The following is a 15,565-nucleotide window of genomic DNA, read 5'->3' on the forward strand; positions in this document are numbered from 1 at the left end:
TCCCCCCAACCCTTCTCCCAGATGGCAGGATGACCAATACATGTTAAATATGTTAAAGTATAAGTGAAATACAATGTAAGTATACATGTCCATACAGTTATTTTGCTGTACAAAAAGAATCAGACTTTGAAATAGTGTACAATTAGCCTGTGAAGGAAATCAAAAGTGCAGGCAGACAAAAATATAGGGATTGGAAATTCTGTAGTGGTTCATAGTCATCTCCCAGAGTTCTTTCGCTGGGTGTAGCTGGTTCAGTTCATTACTGCTCCATTGGAACTGATTTGGTTCATCTCATTGCTGAAGATGGCCACATCCATCAGAACTGATCCTCATATAGTATTGTTGTTGAAGTTTATAATGATCTCCTGGTCCTGCTCATTTCACTCAGTATCAGTTCCTGTAAGTCTCTCCAGGCCTTTCTGAAATCCTCCTGCTGATCATTTCTTACCGAACAATAATATTCCATAATATTCATATACCACAATTTATTCAGCCATTCCCCAGATGATGGGCATCCACTCAGTTTCCAGTCTCTGGCCGCTACAAAGAGGGCTGCCACAAACATTCTTGCACATACAGGTCCTTTGGGGGAATTGTGTGGCTTCTGGCAGATGACACAGAAGAAGTTTGGAAACTCAGAAATGCACAAAATACATGTATAGTATTATATAGTATCAACATATTTTAAATTTTATTATATAAATATATATTATATACAACATAAACATTATTATATTTTATTATTATAATAGTTCAGACTTCTCTGGTTCAAAGGGAGGACCAAAACAATTTTATGTGGATTTTCCATGTCTGGAGGCTTCTCTCACCTCCTGATGCAGAGGGGAGAATTGTACATCTCCTCCCTCGGGAAACTGATCAACTCCTGACATGTCAAGCTAATGGTGACTTGGGTAGATCAGCAGCGACTCTAACGCTTTCTAGCTGTGAGACCATAAGCAAGACTATTAACTTGTTTGAGCCTCATTATACTGTAAAATGAGTCCCACAGGACTGTTGTGATGCCCAAATGAGGGAATGTCAATAAAGTGCTTTGTATAAATGTCAACTATTGTTAATATTCTCTCTCCCCTCATGGAACCCTCGTTCAATAAATGGTTGTTAAATGGATGGATGCATGGGGTAAGGAATAAATTAATTTTATGGAGCAAATGAGATAATGATATAGAGAGCTAAGTAAATATTAAAAGTGTTATGCAAATGTCGGATATTTAAATATGTATTTATATTTTAAGTTTTGTTTTAGTTTTTACTTATTTATAATTATTAAGTATTTCCTCTTTTAAAAGAGGATCCTAAAGAAGGGACTGCTTAACACAAAGAAATGAATCTCTAATGATAGAGTTCTGGGTCTAAGTAAGGAGAGATATATGGGGACATGGGACATGGAGAGGGCCAATAACTGGAGCCAGACTCCCACACTTCACACACATCACATGGACAGCTGCTTATCGTGTACACAGGTGGCCTTATCAGAACCAGATGTCCAATGCCCCCAGCATGCCGTTCTTCAGTTCTGGTAATTGGCTCCTTCACAACCTACATAGTGACCCCTTCTCTTTCTCTTTCCCCACACTCTGTTCTCTTTCAGATGTGACAGCCAGCTCCCTTCTCGGCTCCTCAAACATGGCTGAAACCATCTTTGGCAGTGGGAAGGACCAGTGGGTATGCCCCAATGATCGACAGCTTGCCCTCCGAGCCAAGTGAGTGCCCTCCATTTTGCCAGGGATCACGTGGGGCTTTCCCGGCTTTTCCTTCCTCCACCTGACACTCCTTTGTCAGGATCCCTGCAGCCCAGATCCCTTTTTCAATGAGGTGGTGATGAAAAGAATAATTTTAGGTCCAGCTCAAAATGGCTCTTTGGGGAGAGTTGATTGTTAAATTTCCATTGTGAACATTTATATCTCGTAAATCAGCAAATGCTGCAAAGTCAGGACTTGATTTATTGTTTTGTCATTGAAATGATAGAGAAAATCTTAGCAATGCAGTTTAAACTTAAACGTGTGTTTGGAGTTTAAAGCTAGTTGTTAAACATTAATTAGCTCCTCCCTGCCCTTGCCAGTTGGGAGTTGTCTGCATATGCAAATCAGCACCTGTTCTGTGATTTATGATCTTAGGAAAGTGCCAAGATCCCATGGCCAGCATATGTTGGAGGTAGAGTTGGAACCCAGGTTAGGATTATGGGAGGTAGAACACTGAACTTCGAACTAGAAAGAACTGAGCTGGAATACTTTCTCGGGCAGTTACAAGGTGCGGGACTCTGGGACAGCCACTAAATCTTGGCCTTAGTTTTCTCCTTCGTAAAAATGGTGGTGATAATAGCACCTGCCTGGCAGAGTTGTTATGAGGATTAAAGAAATAATATGTCTAAATCATTTTTGAAGCATTAAGCTTGAATTGTTTGTCAGTCATGTGGGATCCTTCACGACCCCATTTGGAGTTTTCTTGGCAAAGATACTGGACGCCATTTCCTTCTCCGGCTCATTTTACAGATGAAGAAACTGAGGCAAGTGGGGTTAAGTGACTTGCCCAGGGTCACATAGCTAGTAAGTGGCTGAGGCTGGATTTAAATTCAGAAAGATGAATTTTCCTGATTACAGATCTGGCCCTCAATCCATTGCACCATCTACCTGCCCTGAAAGCATCAAAGTGCCATGTATGTTAACTATCCTTATTATTTCTGACTTGGAGGTCAGTGTTCTATGTGATGACAGACTTTCTAATAATAATAATAACCAATTTTATTAAATTTTAAGGTTTACAAACTACAACCATTATTTTATTTGAGCCTCTTGATGATCCTGTGAGGTGGACATTACCCTGTCCTTTTGACACATGAGGAAACTGAGACTTTGAGATGTAAAATGACCTGTCTAGGGTGGTGTGGCTGGTGAGTCTCAGAGTCAGTATTTAGACCCAGGTCTTCCTGATTCCAGATTCAATGCTCAGTCCCTTGGGGGCCTAGATCAAAACAGAAACAGTCAGACACTCAGACACAACATGGTGTCCTAAAACGGAGAGAGAATGGAGGGAATTCTTCATTAGGCCCTGTGCTCGTGCCAGGGCCGGGCCGCAGGGGACCGTGGCAGTGGAGCAGAGTCTTCAGTTGGCAGGGGCAGAAGTCCCAGGAAGCGTAGAGAGAAGGGAGAGGCAGTATTTCTGCACCTCTCTGCAGCCGACTCGCATGTTGGCCCCTATCACTCCCCCAGGATTGCCTCCTCAATGAAAACCCTTCAGTTTTGATGCGCCTCCCTTCCCCCCCCCCCATCCCCAACCCTACAGACTGCAGAAAATCCCAGGCTGGCTCTCATTTCCTTTCCTTTCTGCTTTCCTCTCATTCTTTTGTTCTTTCCTCCTTCTCTGTTTATTATGTTCTTTTCCTTACCTTCTTTCTCCTTGCTTTTGTCTTTTTCCCCTCTCCCTCATCTATTCTTTCTCCTCTATTTTCTTTCCTCCTTCCTCTTTTGTAGTAGTCTGTCTCTTTTCCCCGTTTCTTCTTTATTCCTCCTTCTCTCCCACTTTCCTTCATTCTCTCTCCCTCTCCTCTCTCTCTTCCCCTTCCCCCTTTTCTTCTTTTCCCCACTCCCTGTCTCTTCCTCCTCACTGCACCCTAAACAACAGTTCTATCCAACTTGTAGTCAAATAGGTCTCTTAAATGGCTTCTCTCCATTTGAGCTCCTTGGGAGGAGCATTTAGCTTTAGATTCTGCACAGGGTAGGTGCTTAATAAACTTTTTTTCATTCAGTTATTCTTTCATTTGCTCATTCTTCCCTTTCTTCTCTTCCTCCCTCCCTCTCTCCTCTCTTTTCCCCTCTGTTTAGATAGAGAGCTGGTGAAAGATCAGCACTGGCTACCTCCCTTGATCCAGAGCTGAGATCTCAGAGCTGGGGTGGCTCTTGTTCCCTTTCTCCCTTTCTCTCTCTCTCCCTCTCTCTTTCTCTCTCTGCTTTCCTCTCTCCCCACTCTTACTTCTCCCCTCTCTGTCTTCATCAATCATTCTCTCCCTTCCCCTTCTCCCTTCCCCTTTTATCCCCCTCCCTCCCTTCCCCCCTCATTCTTCTCCCGTCTGTCTTCTTTACTCCTTCTCTCCATCCCCCCTCTTTTTCTTTCTTTGTCTCTCCTTCCCTCTTTTCCTCCCCCCTCTCACTTCCCCCTGTTGTCTCCTTCCCTCCCTCCTTTCCTCACTCTCTCCTTCCCCGCCCCCCACTCTGCTTCCTTCTCCTCCCCACCCCCATTCTCACTCCGCAACAATGCAGAAAAGCCAGTGGCACTTTTTAGAGCTGCAAATGTCTTTTCATCTTTCTCTCCTGTGGCAGGCTTCCTGGTAGAGATGGAAAGTGGTCTCGGGCCATTAGTGCCTGGTGCTTCTGGGAGCTCCTCCTCCTCCTCCTTCCCGACATGGCTCCTCCAGCCAGCCTCCCCTTCCCTGTTCACCCCAAACTCCCAGAGAAGCCATAAGGCCCCGGTTTTCCTTGTCATGGGGACACAGATTCAAGGACCCCTCAATTCTATTTAATTCAACAAATCTTTATGGAGCCCTATGGACACGGTGCTAGAGACTGGAGGCACACGGACAAAAATGAGAGGGTCCCTGCCCCCAGAACTAGTGTCTCTAGTTCTAGAGGCTCTTAGTTATAACTAAGTATCCTGTGCACAAGGTGCCGTCTCCCTGGGGATACCAAGACAAAGGTGAAACAATCCCTGCCCTCAGGAAGCTTACATTTTACTGGCTCATAAGACTTAGACACAAAAATACTGTAGAGGTGATCCACTTCAGCCCCATCCTTTTCCAGTTGAAGTAGTTGAGGCCCAGAGAGGTCAGGCTGTTTGCTCAGGGCCACACAGGAAGCATGGCCACCATGCAATACATTTCATTTGGGTATTTATATAAAGGAATTGTGTTTTTAAAAGATAGAGCATTTATCAAAAACTTAATGAGAAAAGACGTTTTTATTCATCCAACTAAAGAATAAGTACTTGAGGGCAGCTAGGTGGCTCAGTGGACAGAGCACCAGCCCTGAAGTCAGGAGGACCTGAGTTCAAATCTGGCCTCAGACTCTTAACACTTAACACTTCCCAGCTGTGTGACCCTGGGCGAGTCACTTACCCCCAATTGCCTCAGCCAAAAAAAAAAAAAAAGAAAGAAAGAAAGAATAAGTACTTGAACTGAAGCATAATACAGCAGTCCATACTTTAAAACTAAAAGAATATGGCTTGTAGTTAAAGGAAAATGTGGAACCACTTTTTCAGGGAGGGGAGAGAGTCCCTGGGCTCATGAGGGTAAAGATAAATATTGAACAAAATATTCACAGTCAACACTTTTAAATTTAATTTGCATTATGACCATTTTATCCTTTGCTTTCTTAAGAGCAGATGATGAACAGAAGAATAAATCATGCCCCGATTTGGCTCGTTGGCCAATTTGGGAGGTTTAAATGGTCAAGGTGGAAATTTAATAATCTGCTCGTGAGCATTTTTCAACTTGGCTCATCCTTCATAGAGACTTAGAGCAGTGTGGGGTGCGGGATGCTGGGGAGAATCAGCTCTGTGAGTGGGGTGAGTGCCGAGGGGCCCTTTTCAGGACTGCCCTTCCACCTCTGCTGCCCACCCGCCGCCCGCTCTCACCTGGGACTCCAAGCAGCCATGCCTCAGTCAGACTGTTCTGGCAGAGGAGTTAAAGTGGGCGGGGCTAACCGAAGGGTCTCACCTGTTGGTGAGTTAGGGAGATGTCTACTCCAAACATAGGAAGAGGGGCAGCTGGGTGGCACAGTGGTTAGAGCACAGCCCTGATGTCAGGAGGACCTGAGTTCAAATCTAGCCTCAGACACTTAAAGCTTCCTGGCTGTGTGACCCTGGTAGAATGTGTGGAGTGATGGCGTGAAGGCAGCTGAAGCGGGCATTGTGGGCCACTTGGAGCCTGGTCAGACATCAAAAGCACAGGGTCATCTCAGCCATCTTGAATTGTTGTCCCGCTATTGGACTTCAATGACTAGAAGGCAGATTTAGGCTGATACAGTTCTACCTCCCTTAAATCCGATCCATGTGCAAGTCAACATTTCACTCCGTGGTGTCCCTGGTCCTCCAGGTAGTGAGTGGTACGGGCTGGAATTTGAAGCAAGATCCTCCGACAGCTCAGGTGTGCTTTAGGCAGCTAGATGGAACAGTAGGTAGAGTACTGGGCTTGGAATCGAGAAGCCCTGAGCTAGAATTCTGCCTCAGACACTAGCCATGTGACCCTGAGCCACTTATTCATTCTTAACCTCACTTTGCTCACCTGTAAAATGGGATTAATAATAGTACCTATCCCACAGGTTGGTTTTGAGGATCACATGAATTAACCTACATAAAACACGCACAAACCTTCACTTAAAGGATAAGATGCTCTCATATCTTCATCATTTGTGTGTGTGCTTTGTCTCCCAATGAGAGTCGGGATAAAGAAAGTAACTGATCAACAAGTAGATGCTACTATATACCAGGTGTGGAGGACACAATGCAGTCAATAAGTATTTAGCCAAAGCCTGACATGAAATGGTCCCGGCCCTCAAGGAACTTAAATTCTATTGGGGAGGAATTGGTGTGTGTGTATGTGTGTGTGTGTGTGTATGAGAGAGAGAGAGAGATATGGAGAGATGGAGAGATCCAAGGTGATAGAGGGAGATGGAGGGAGCCATCTGGGGGGGCTCAGATAAGAACTCACAAGGAACTCAAGGTATCCCTTGAGCTTTAAGGAAAGATAGAAGTTTTAGGGAGTAGGAAGGATATTCTAGCTTAGAGATGGCAGAGAGAATGGGTTTTTTCAACAGCAAATGAGCTAGTTTGCACTACAGAGTGCACTGAGGGACATAATGTGTAATGAAGCTAGAAACGGAGGTTGGGTTGGCCTATGAAGGGCTTTAAATGCCAAACAGGGGAGTTTATCCTAATGCAGCAGTGAGCCAGTGGTGTGTGCTGAGTCATGGAGTGCCGTAGCTAGAGCTTTAGGAGAATCCCCCACACAGCTGAGCGCAGGCTGGATTAGAGAGAAGAGAGACCTTAGGCAGGGAGGCTTGTAAGGAGGGAGGCTAGTCTAGGACCCGAGCTAGAGAGGAACAAGAGGAGGACAAGTGCAAGAGACGTTGTGGAAGGAGAAATGGGATCCAGCATGTGACTGAGGGAAAGGGGAGCTCCCTCGTCACCAAACCCAGGGCTGGTGCCGTCGCCTCTCCCCTGGGTTATTTGAAAGTCCTTCCAACCGGCCTCCCTGCTTCTGGCCTCTCCAAACCATCCTCTGCACAGCTACCAAATAACCTTCCCCGGGCACAGTTCTGTCCGTGGTACTAGTGGCCCCAGTGGCTCGCTCTCGCTTCTGGCTATTTATAAAGCCCTTCAGAATCTGCTTCTGTCCTGTTTTCAGGCTGCTTATATATTAGCTCCGTCATACACCCTCTGTCCAGGAGAACCAGCCGGGTTACTGGTCCGCCTCTGGTCTCCATGCTTTTACACAGATGCTCCTGCACTCAAAAGGCTCCTCTCTCCTCCTGTCTGCCTTTGGAAATCCTCAGCTTCCTCCAAGTCCCAAGTGCCGTCTCCTGCAGAAGGCTTTTCCTCAGTCCCTCCTACCTTCCCTCCCCCTTCAGTTACTAGTGCTCTCGTCGGCAGAATTATTTTGTGTTTATTTTGTATCTGCGCTGTATTTTTCTGCATACATATTGTTTCTGCCTTACCCCCCTCCCTCAGTAGAATATAAGCTTCTCGAGGGGGAAAAATGACTTCATTTTTGTCTTGGATGCCCACGGCCTAATATACGACTTGCCACAGACTGGACAGGTGACAGAAGCTCCTCGTAGGGAAGGTTTCTGGTTTTTGTCATTGTATCCAGTGCCAGCACAATTCCCGGGACAGACCAAGAGCTCACTAAGCACTGGTAGGATTGAATTGAAGTGATATCTTGCCAGGGTTGCTCAGATCATTTCTAGAACAACACCGAGGAAAATATTGATGCCGATCTACTACCAGCTGCTGTCGGTCCTTTGTGAGGACATTTTAAATATCCCCTCCTACCCTTCCTCCCTGCCTCCCCTGTGCCTCTAGCTCTGTTTGTCCCTTTAGATTTTCAAAGTGCTTCATATATTTTGAACTCACTTCATCTTCACTGACTTTTGTTATTAAAAAAAAAAGTGTTTACATTTTATACATATTTATAATTCTCTTACTCACCTGCCAGTCGAATGGAAAGAAAATATCTACAAACAGCAAATCTTGTTTTTCTTTTTCATAAGCATGAGCTCCCATTGTTGTGCCACAGTTCTCTTTTATTATCCTGACTCAGTTTCCCTAATTGTTCTGCCTCAGTTCACAATTGTTCTGCTCAATCCTGTGACCTTCCCTCCCTCTTAATCATCAGAATATTTGATAAGGATAAAAGATCTTATGTTTTAGAATATCAGAATGCCTCTCCCCATCCCAAGCTATCTGAATGTCAGATACCCTCTTATCAAGATGCCTCTCCCCATCTCTGAGGTACCTCTCCCCATTATGTCATCTCTGGTGCCTTCCCCCCACCCTGTTAGAATCCCGCTCTTAGCACCCAGACTCCGCCCTTGCCTCGGTCTACCCCCTGTATGTGAGCCACGTGTATATATGTCATCGAGAACTCACATTATTTGCTGGATTCTTGGAGATCATTGTCTCAGTCAGCCCTGGGACCGAACCATGGATCCATGTGGTTCCAGGTAATCTCTCCCTTTCAAATAAAATATTAAATACTCTCTAATCTCTATCTTGCCTCAGTTTCTCCAGCATTACACCATTTTTTTTCTTCTTTTTCCTTTCTCCTATTCCTGCAGTTCCTTTCCCTCTGAACATGAAAAGGCTTCCCGTTGAGGTGGCTGGGTTCTTAGCCAGTTGGAATTGTAAGGTCTCATTTTGGTTGATGCCAAACTCACCTGAGGTCACGTAGCAAGCTGTCGGTGTAGCCAGTGCTAGAATCCACCTGATGTTTCCATGGAAAAGAGTCTGTACAGTCCCCTTTGACCTTTGTTTTGGGGAACCCTGGTAATTCATTTCAACTCTATGGACCTCAGTTTCCTCATCACTAAAAGGAGGACCTGGACCAGATAACCCCTAATCATGCTTTTAACTAGAAGTGAGGCACTGGGGGCTGCATTTTAGAAAGGCTATTGATCAGCTAGAGAGCAGTCGGGGGCGGGGGCGGCAATCACGGTGGGAAGGGCCTAGAGTCTCTAAGTATTTGAAAGACTGTCCTTGGAAGAGAGATTCGATTGGGTCTGCATGGCTTCAGAGGGAAGAATTAGGATCAGGGCAGGGAAGAGGCAAGCAGAGAATTTATGTCAGGAAAAAGCTTCCTGCTGTTAATTAGAGCACTTAAAAGTGTGATAGGCTGCCTGGGGGAGGTAATGAGATTCCCATCAGTGAGGGTCTCCAAGCAAATGGATGGCTTCCTGTTGGGGATGAGGTAGAAGCGATTTTGATTCATGAAATAAGTTGTAGATGAACTCTGAGGGCCCTGCTAGCTGATATTCCTTCATTCTTTGATTTCATGGGGGAACTGAAAGCGTATGAAGAACCTGAGTTCAAATTCTGTCTCTTCTTTACTCTCTGTGTGACCTTGGATAAGTAATTTAATCTCCTTATGTCTCTGTAAAATAATGAGTTTGGAGTAGATTCTGGGTCATCCTATAATTAGCCAGAGAGGGCTTTTAGTGGCCATTGATCCCAAGGCCCTCATTAGACAGAGGATGAAAAGGAGATCCCTAGGGTTATGTTGACAGCGTGTCTGCTGCGAGATTCACCCCCAGGTCTCTTCAGTGATCCCAGTTCCTAGGCCTCTCTTCCCTCTGATGGTGTTGCCCCCTTTCTCCATGAGCCACTTCGACAAACATCTCAAACTAATCCTTATTTATTCTGAAACCGGGGAATGGCCCTGTGGGTGGATTCAAGATGGCGGCCTTCTCTGCATTCTCTCCTTTGTCATCTCCAGACTGCAAAGTGGATGGTCAGTACATACGTACCAGACGGACAAACAAAGGAAGAGCCAGAGCCTCAGTGCTGAGGAGGTGGAGGCCATCCTGGAGGTGATCCAGAGGGCTGAGAAAATGGACATCATGGAGCAGCAAAGAATTGGGTAAAAGCCACGGGCATCTGGGCCGGGGTTGGGACTGGGACGGAGCTGCTAGCCAGGGTAGGAAGGGGAGATACCTCGACCAAGAGCCGAGGACCTGAATTCTGCCACCGTCTAGTCCTGGGACCTCTTGGGCTTAGGCTGCATAATGGTTAGAGCACTGGTCTTTGAGTTTGGAAGAGTCGGTAAGAGCAATCCTGCTTCAGACACTCTCCTAACTGTGAGACCCTGGACAAGTCGCTGCCTGGAATCTTTTTTTATTTAGTATTTTATTTTTCTCCAATTACATGTAAAAACAATTGTTAACATTTATTTTTAAAACTCTGAGCTCTAAATTTGCATCCTTCCTTCCCCCTCATTGAGAAGGCAAGCGATGTGATGTAGCTTGTACATTTTTAGTCATGCAGAACATTTACTTACTATACATGTTGTAAAAGTAAGTGTAGACTAAAAAATCCCTCAAAAATAAAGGTTAAAAAAAAGGGTTACAATCTGCATTCAGAGAGCATCAGTCCTTTTTCTGGGGATGGGAGACCCTCAGAGTTGCCTTGGATCGTTGTATTGCTGAAAATAGCTTCCTGAGCTCTTAATAGCCCACCGCAAGTCTCTCCCCATTTCAGCCTATCTTTGTGTGTGGAAGGCCCCTTAAGAAGGCTGGTAGAGGAACCATGCTAATAGCTGTTGCTTTTCAAAGTCACCGAGTACTTTCCTCTAACTTGAAGGGCCCCATTTGCAGTAGAAAGAATGGGGGATTTGGGTTCAAGTCTCTACTCTGCCCTCTGTGATCTTGGGCAAGTCATAGGACATAAAATCTTAGATTATTATTATTAACAACCATGTTAAAGAATGCTTCAAATAACTACTAAAAATATAAATGTAAAATCAAAACAGCCCTGAGATTTCACCCAGCAAATTGACAAAGATGATAAAAGAAGGCAATCATCAGTCCTAGAGGAATCATGGGAAAATGGACATACTCATACATTGTCGGTAGAGCTGTGAAATGGTACAACCATTTTGGAAAGCAGTTTGAAATAATGTGAGTAAAATGTCCATACCCTTTGATCCAGAGAGTCTCTTACTAGGTAAGGAGGCTATTATAAGACAGTTTTCATATTCTCTAAAATATATGTAACAGCCCTTTTTGTGGTAGTAAGAAACTGGGAACAAAGTATATGTCCATTGGCTAGAGAATGGGTACATGAATGTAATGGAATATTACTGTGCTGTCGGAAATGATGAAGGTGATAGATACGGAGACACCTGGGAAGCCTTATATGAACTGATGTGAAGTGAAGCAAGCAGAACTAAGACTGGAACAAAGTAAATGGCAAGACTGGCCACTCAACAATAAAATATGCGGGGCAGCTGGGGGCACAGTGGGTAGAGCACCAGCCCTGAAGTCAGGAGGACCTGAGCTCAAATCTGACCTCAGACACTTAACCCTTCCTAGCTGTGTGACCCTAGGCAAGTCACTTAACCCCAATTGCCTCAGCAAAAAACAAACAAGCAAAAAAAAAAAAAAAACCAATAAAATATGAGTTTTGCAAATTACAAAGAACACATTAGGAACCAAATAAGAGCTTTGAGAATATACCTTCCCCACCCATGGCTTTGCAGAAGGGAGTTGTTCACAGGTGTGCAACACTGAATATATTATCGGTCTTTTTTTGTTTTGATTGATTTTGCTGATTTCTCTCCTCTTTCTCTTTTAATTTAAAAAAAAAATCCTACATGGAATGGCTCTCTGGGAGTGGGAAAAAAGAAAAATACAAGTAAAAAACAAAAGCTATCAAGAGCTTTTATTTTTAAAAATAGAACTTGAAGGGAACCTCAGGGCCATCCAGCCCAGCCAGACATAAAATAAGGATTTGAACCCAAGTCCCCCAGTTCCAAATTTAAGTTCATCAGCCTCTCTGGGCTTCAGTTTCTTAATCTGTGAAATGAGGGCATTGTATGGCTAGTTCCATAAAGTCCCGTCTAGTGATACATCATTTTGTTCTCAGTAAAACCTCATTACAGATGGGGAAACTGAGGCATGAGAGGGAAAGGAACTCGCCCTGTGGTCCCGTGGTAAGTAGGTACAAAGTAGGATTTGAATCAGGGTCTCTCCAGGCTCCAGATGAGACTTCCCCCCCTTCTACCACCTTTCCCCTAAATGAGACTTCTTTTTGCAGAGGAAAGGCTTTTCTTAAGCTGCTCTCCTGGTTTTGGATGATGCTGCCATGACTGAGGAGTCTTTGGCAAATTAGCTCCGTGGAGCTTGTGGGGCTGGTTACACATCCAGTCTCTTTGCAGTGTCTGTGACTCCTGGCACAGGAGTGCCAGTGCCAGTCCCCTTAGTAAATACTTTTTGACTTAACTTGATGGATTTTGGAGGGGCATGGGCTCAGAACTGGTTTACAACTGAAACTTGGAATGCATTTAGAACTGAGACTGTAGATGTGGAGTTCTGTTCTTTTATTTTCCAAGTGAGGAAACCGAGGCAAGGAAAGTAAAGTGACTTGCCCAATATCACATAGTGTGATGCTGAGTGAACTTGGATACTTCCATGGAAATAGATATCATCCTATTGAGGATACTTTCTTTACCAGAGCTACAGTTATTATCTTTCCTGTTTATAGTCTCTTAATCTTGTCCAGGACATAGAACTTAAAGTGACTTGTCCAGGGACATACAGTCAGTATGTGACAGAGGTAAGACTTGAAAAGGCTTTAAGGCTTGCTCGCTGTTCTGTCTGTAAGGCTGCCTCCCACCATAAAGGAAAGAAGGGAGAACAGTGGGATTTTAGAAAGCAGAGTAGCTTTAGGGGAGAAGTGGGGGCCTTCTCAGTTCCTCTTAGTTGTTTGGGGGTAAGGATCATTTTGGTCTCACTGCCCATCTCTTCCCCTCCACTCACCCCTTCCTCAGTGCCATGGCTGGGGCTGCCTTTCTGGGGCACTCTCCCTTTGAAGATGAGTCTGGGTCCCGAGCTCAAGGTGTGGGGACCTGGCTTCTCTGGGTAGCAGGGAGGCAGCGTGGCGGGTGGGTTCCCACAGAGACCCTCCTGATTCTCTAACTGTCCTTGTTCTGCAGGAAGCTGGTCGAGAGGCTGGAGAACATGAGGAAGAACGTGATGGGCAACGGTGTCTCCCAGTGCTTCCTGTGTGGGGAGCCCCTGGGCCTCCTGGGCAGCTCCTCCGTCCTCTGCCAGGACTGTAAGAAGGTATGGCCCCCGAGCAGACACACGTGGTCAGTGCACACCGAGGGATGTGTACGAGTTGGCCAATACCCGCTCTCACCTCCCCAGAACCTCTTTGGAGAAAGGGGTGGCTCCTGTGGGGGGCAGCCTGCATAGATCTACTTATAGAAAGAGGCAGCTGGGAGACCCAGGGAAGAGACTAGTAAATATGTAGTTTAAAATTCAATTCCTGCCTCAGACGCTTCTAAGGTGAGATTTTGGACAAATCAGCTAAACCTCTCCCACCCTCAGTTTCTTCATCCGGAAAAAAGGGAGAATAGTAACAGTAGCTGTCTCTTAGGTTGTGAGAATCAAAAGAAATAAAGCACTTTGCAGCTCTAAATCACTATATAAATGTTATAACAGCCATTCTCTCTCCCCCGTTAGAACATAAGCTTCTTGAGGGCAGGTGCTATTTTGGTTTTTTTATTACATCCTCATTGCTTAGAACAGTAGCTGGGGCATCATACGTGCTTAATGAATGCTTCTTGATTAAGAGAAAGAGGGGTGGGAGGAGAAAGGGAGAAAGACAGCAGAGACAGAGATAGAGAAGAGAGATGAGAGACAGAGGTTTGGTTTAGCCAGAAGGGGGATTGCTTTTCCTGGTGGCTGCTGGCTGAGTGCCATGGGGCGGGGGAGGAGGGGAGGGAGAGGAGGTGATGGATGACTTTAGCTCAGCATGGGCTGTGCTCCTAAGCTGGGTGTTTGTCTCTAGTCGTCCCTTCCCCTTTTATTCAGGGTTCTGGAAGCTCCGAGTGAACAGGTGTTATAGAATCCCAGGGTCAAAGAATTGGAAGATATTAGAGATTCAAAAGCCCCATTCAGGGATGGCAACCACGGGAACTCGACCAACAGGAGGGCACCAAAGGCGTCTCCCGGATGGCCGAGTCTGGTGGATTTGTTTCTAGAAATGAAGGTTTATGAGAACGACTCAGGGTCCGGTCACTGCCCCTGGTTGTCCTTAAGGAGCATGTCCTTCTTTATCAAGGCAGGTTATGTGGCAAACTGGTGTGGATGGTCTTTAGTGTCATAGGAGGCTGCAAGAATTGGGCAGCTGGTGTTTTAGCGTGACACTTTCCTTCCTAGAAAGGCCCACTTAAGTAACTAGAATCCTGTACCCGAAGCTCGCCGTCCTTTGTAAGCTGACATGGCAAGCGTCTGACAAATACAAACACGAGTTTATCAGTTACTTGACAAATGCAAGATGACAAATACAAGCCTCCCAAATATCCTTGACAGTTCTGTAAATAAGCCTCTCTGGAAGTGCAGCACAGACAGAACTGCCGCCTACAGCCACCCTGATGCTGTTCCAGAGAAATTAGAGAACAGAGGTCATCGCACCATGCTCAAAACCTCTAAACCATGGAGATCCTCCTCCTCCTCATGGCTGGCATTCACAAAGCATATGAGGTCTGCAGAGGCCTTTGCAAATATTATTTCATTTGATTCCCACAATAACCCTAGTAAGGACTATGATGATTTCCATTTTACAGATGGGAAAACTGAGGCAAATGGAGGCTAAGTGATTTAACTTTGGTTTGCTTTAGTTTCTTCATCTGTAAAATGAACAACATAATGGCACCTACTTCCGGGGTGAGTGTGAGGATCAAATGAGATATTTGTAAAACTCTTTGCTCAAATTTAAAATTATCAATACAATAATAATCATATCTACTCTCCAGGGTTGTCTTTAGAGATAAAACGAAATTTACAAAGTGCTTTGTAAACTTTGAAATTTTACCCAATAGTATCAATAGTGTGTGTGTGTGTGTGTGTGTGTGTGTGTGTGTGTATATATATGTATATATATACATATATGCACACATATGTATATATATACATATATGACACATTTAAAACCCACCATTGAAAAGATAAGGAAATGAGATGCTAACAAAAAGGAGGAGGAAGCAGCACCTGAATATCAATGGTTCGTAATTTTTTTCTTTTTTGTGAACCAAATGGCAGAACAAAATTCTTTTTTTTTCTTTATTAAAACTTTTTATTTTTCAAAGCATATGTGTGGACAATTCTTCAGCATTAGCCCTTGCAAAACCTTGTGTTCCAATCCCCCCTTTCCCCACACCCTCCCCAGATGGCAAGTAGTCCCACACATGCTAAACATGATAGCGGTATATGTTAAATCCAATTTTTGCATACGTATTTTTATAATTATTATGCTGCACAAAGCATCAAATGAAACT

The 15,565-nt window shown here is 44.7% G+C and overlaps 1 protein-coding gene across 2 annotated transcripts in view; it reads left to right on the forward strand.

Moving 5' to 3' along the window:
* RPH3AL (rabphilin 3A like (without C2 domains)) overlaps positions 1–15,565 on the forward strand; it is a 163,495-nt gene that overhangs the window by 33,649 nt on the left and 114,281 nt on the right. For both annotated transcript variants that reach the window (XM_012549845.3, XM_012549847.3), the window contains exons 2-4: positions 1,610–1,721; positions 10,001–10,144; positions 13,217–13,346. In XM_012549845.3, coding sequence (XP_012405299.1) covers positions 1,645–1,721; positions 10,001–10,144; positions 13,217–13,346 — 351 coding nt within the window. In that variant the 5' untranslated portion in view covers positions 1,610–1,644. The remainder of the gene's footprint in view (positions 1–1,609; positions 1,722–10,000; positions 10,145–13,216; positions 13,347–15,565) is intronic.

The sequence above is a fragment of the Sarcophilus harrisii genome, chromosome 4 (assembly GCF_902635505.1).
Source record: "Sarcophilus harrisii chromosome 4, mSarHar1.11, whole genome shotgun sequence".
Lineage (NCBI taxonomy): Eukaryota > Metazoa > Chordata > Mammalia > Dasyuromorphia > Dasyuridae > Sarcophilus > Sarcophilus harrisii.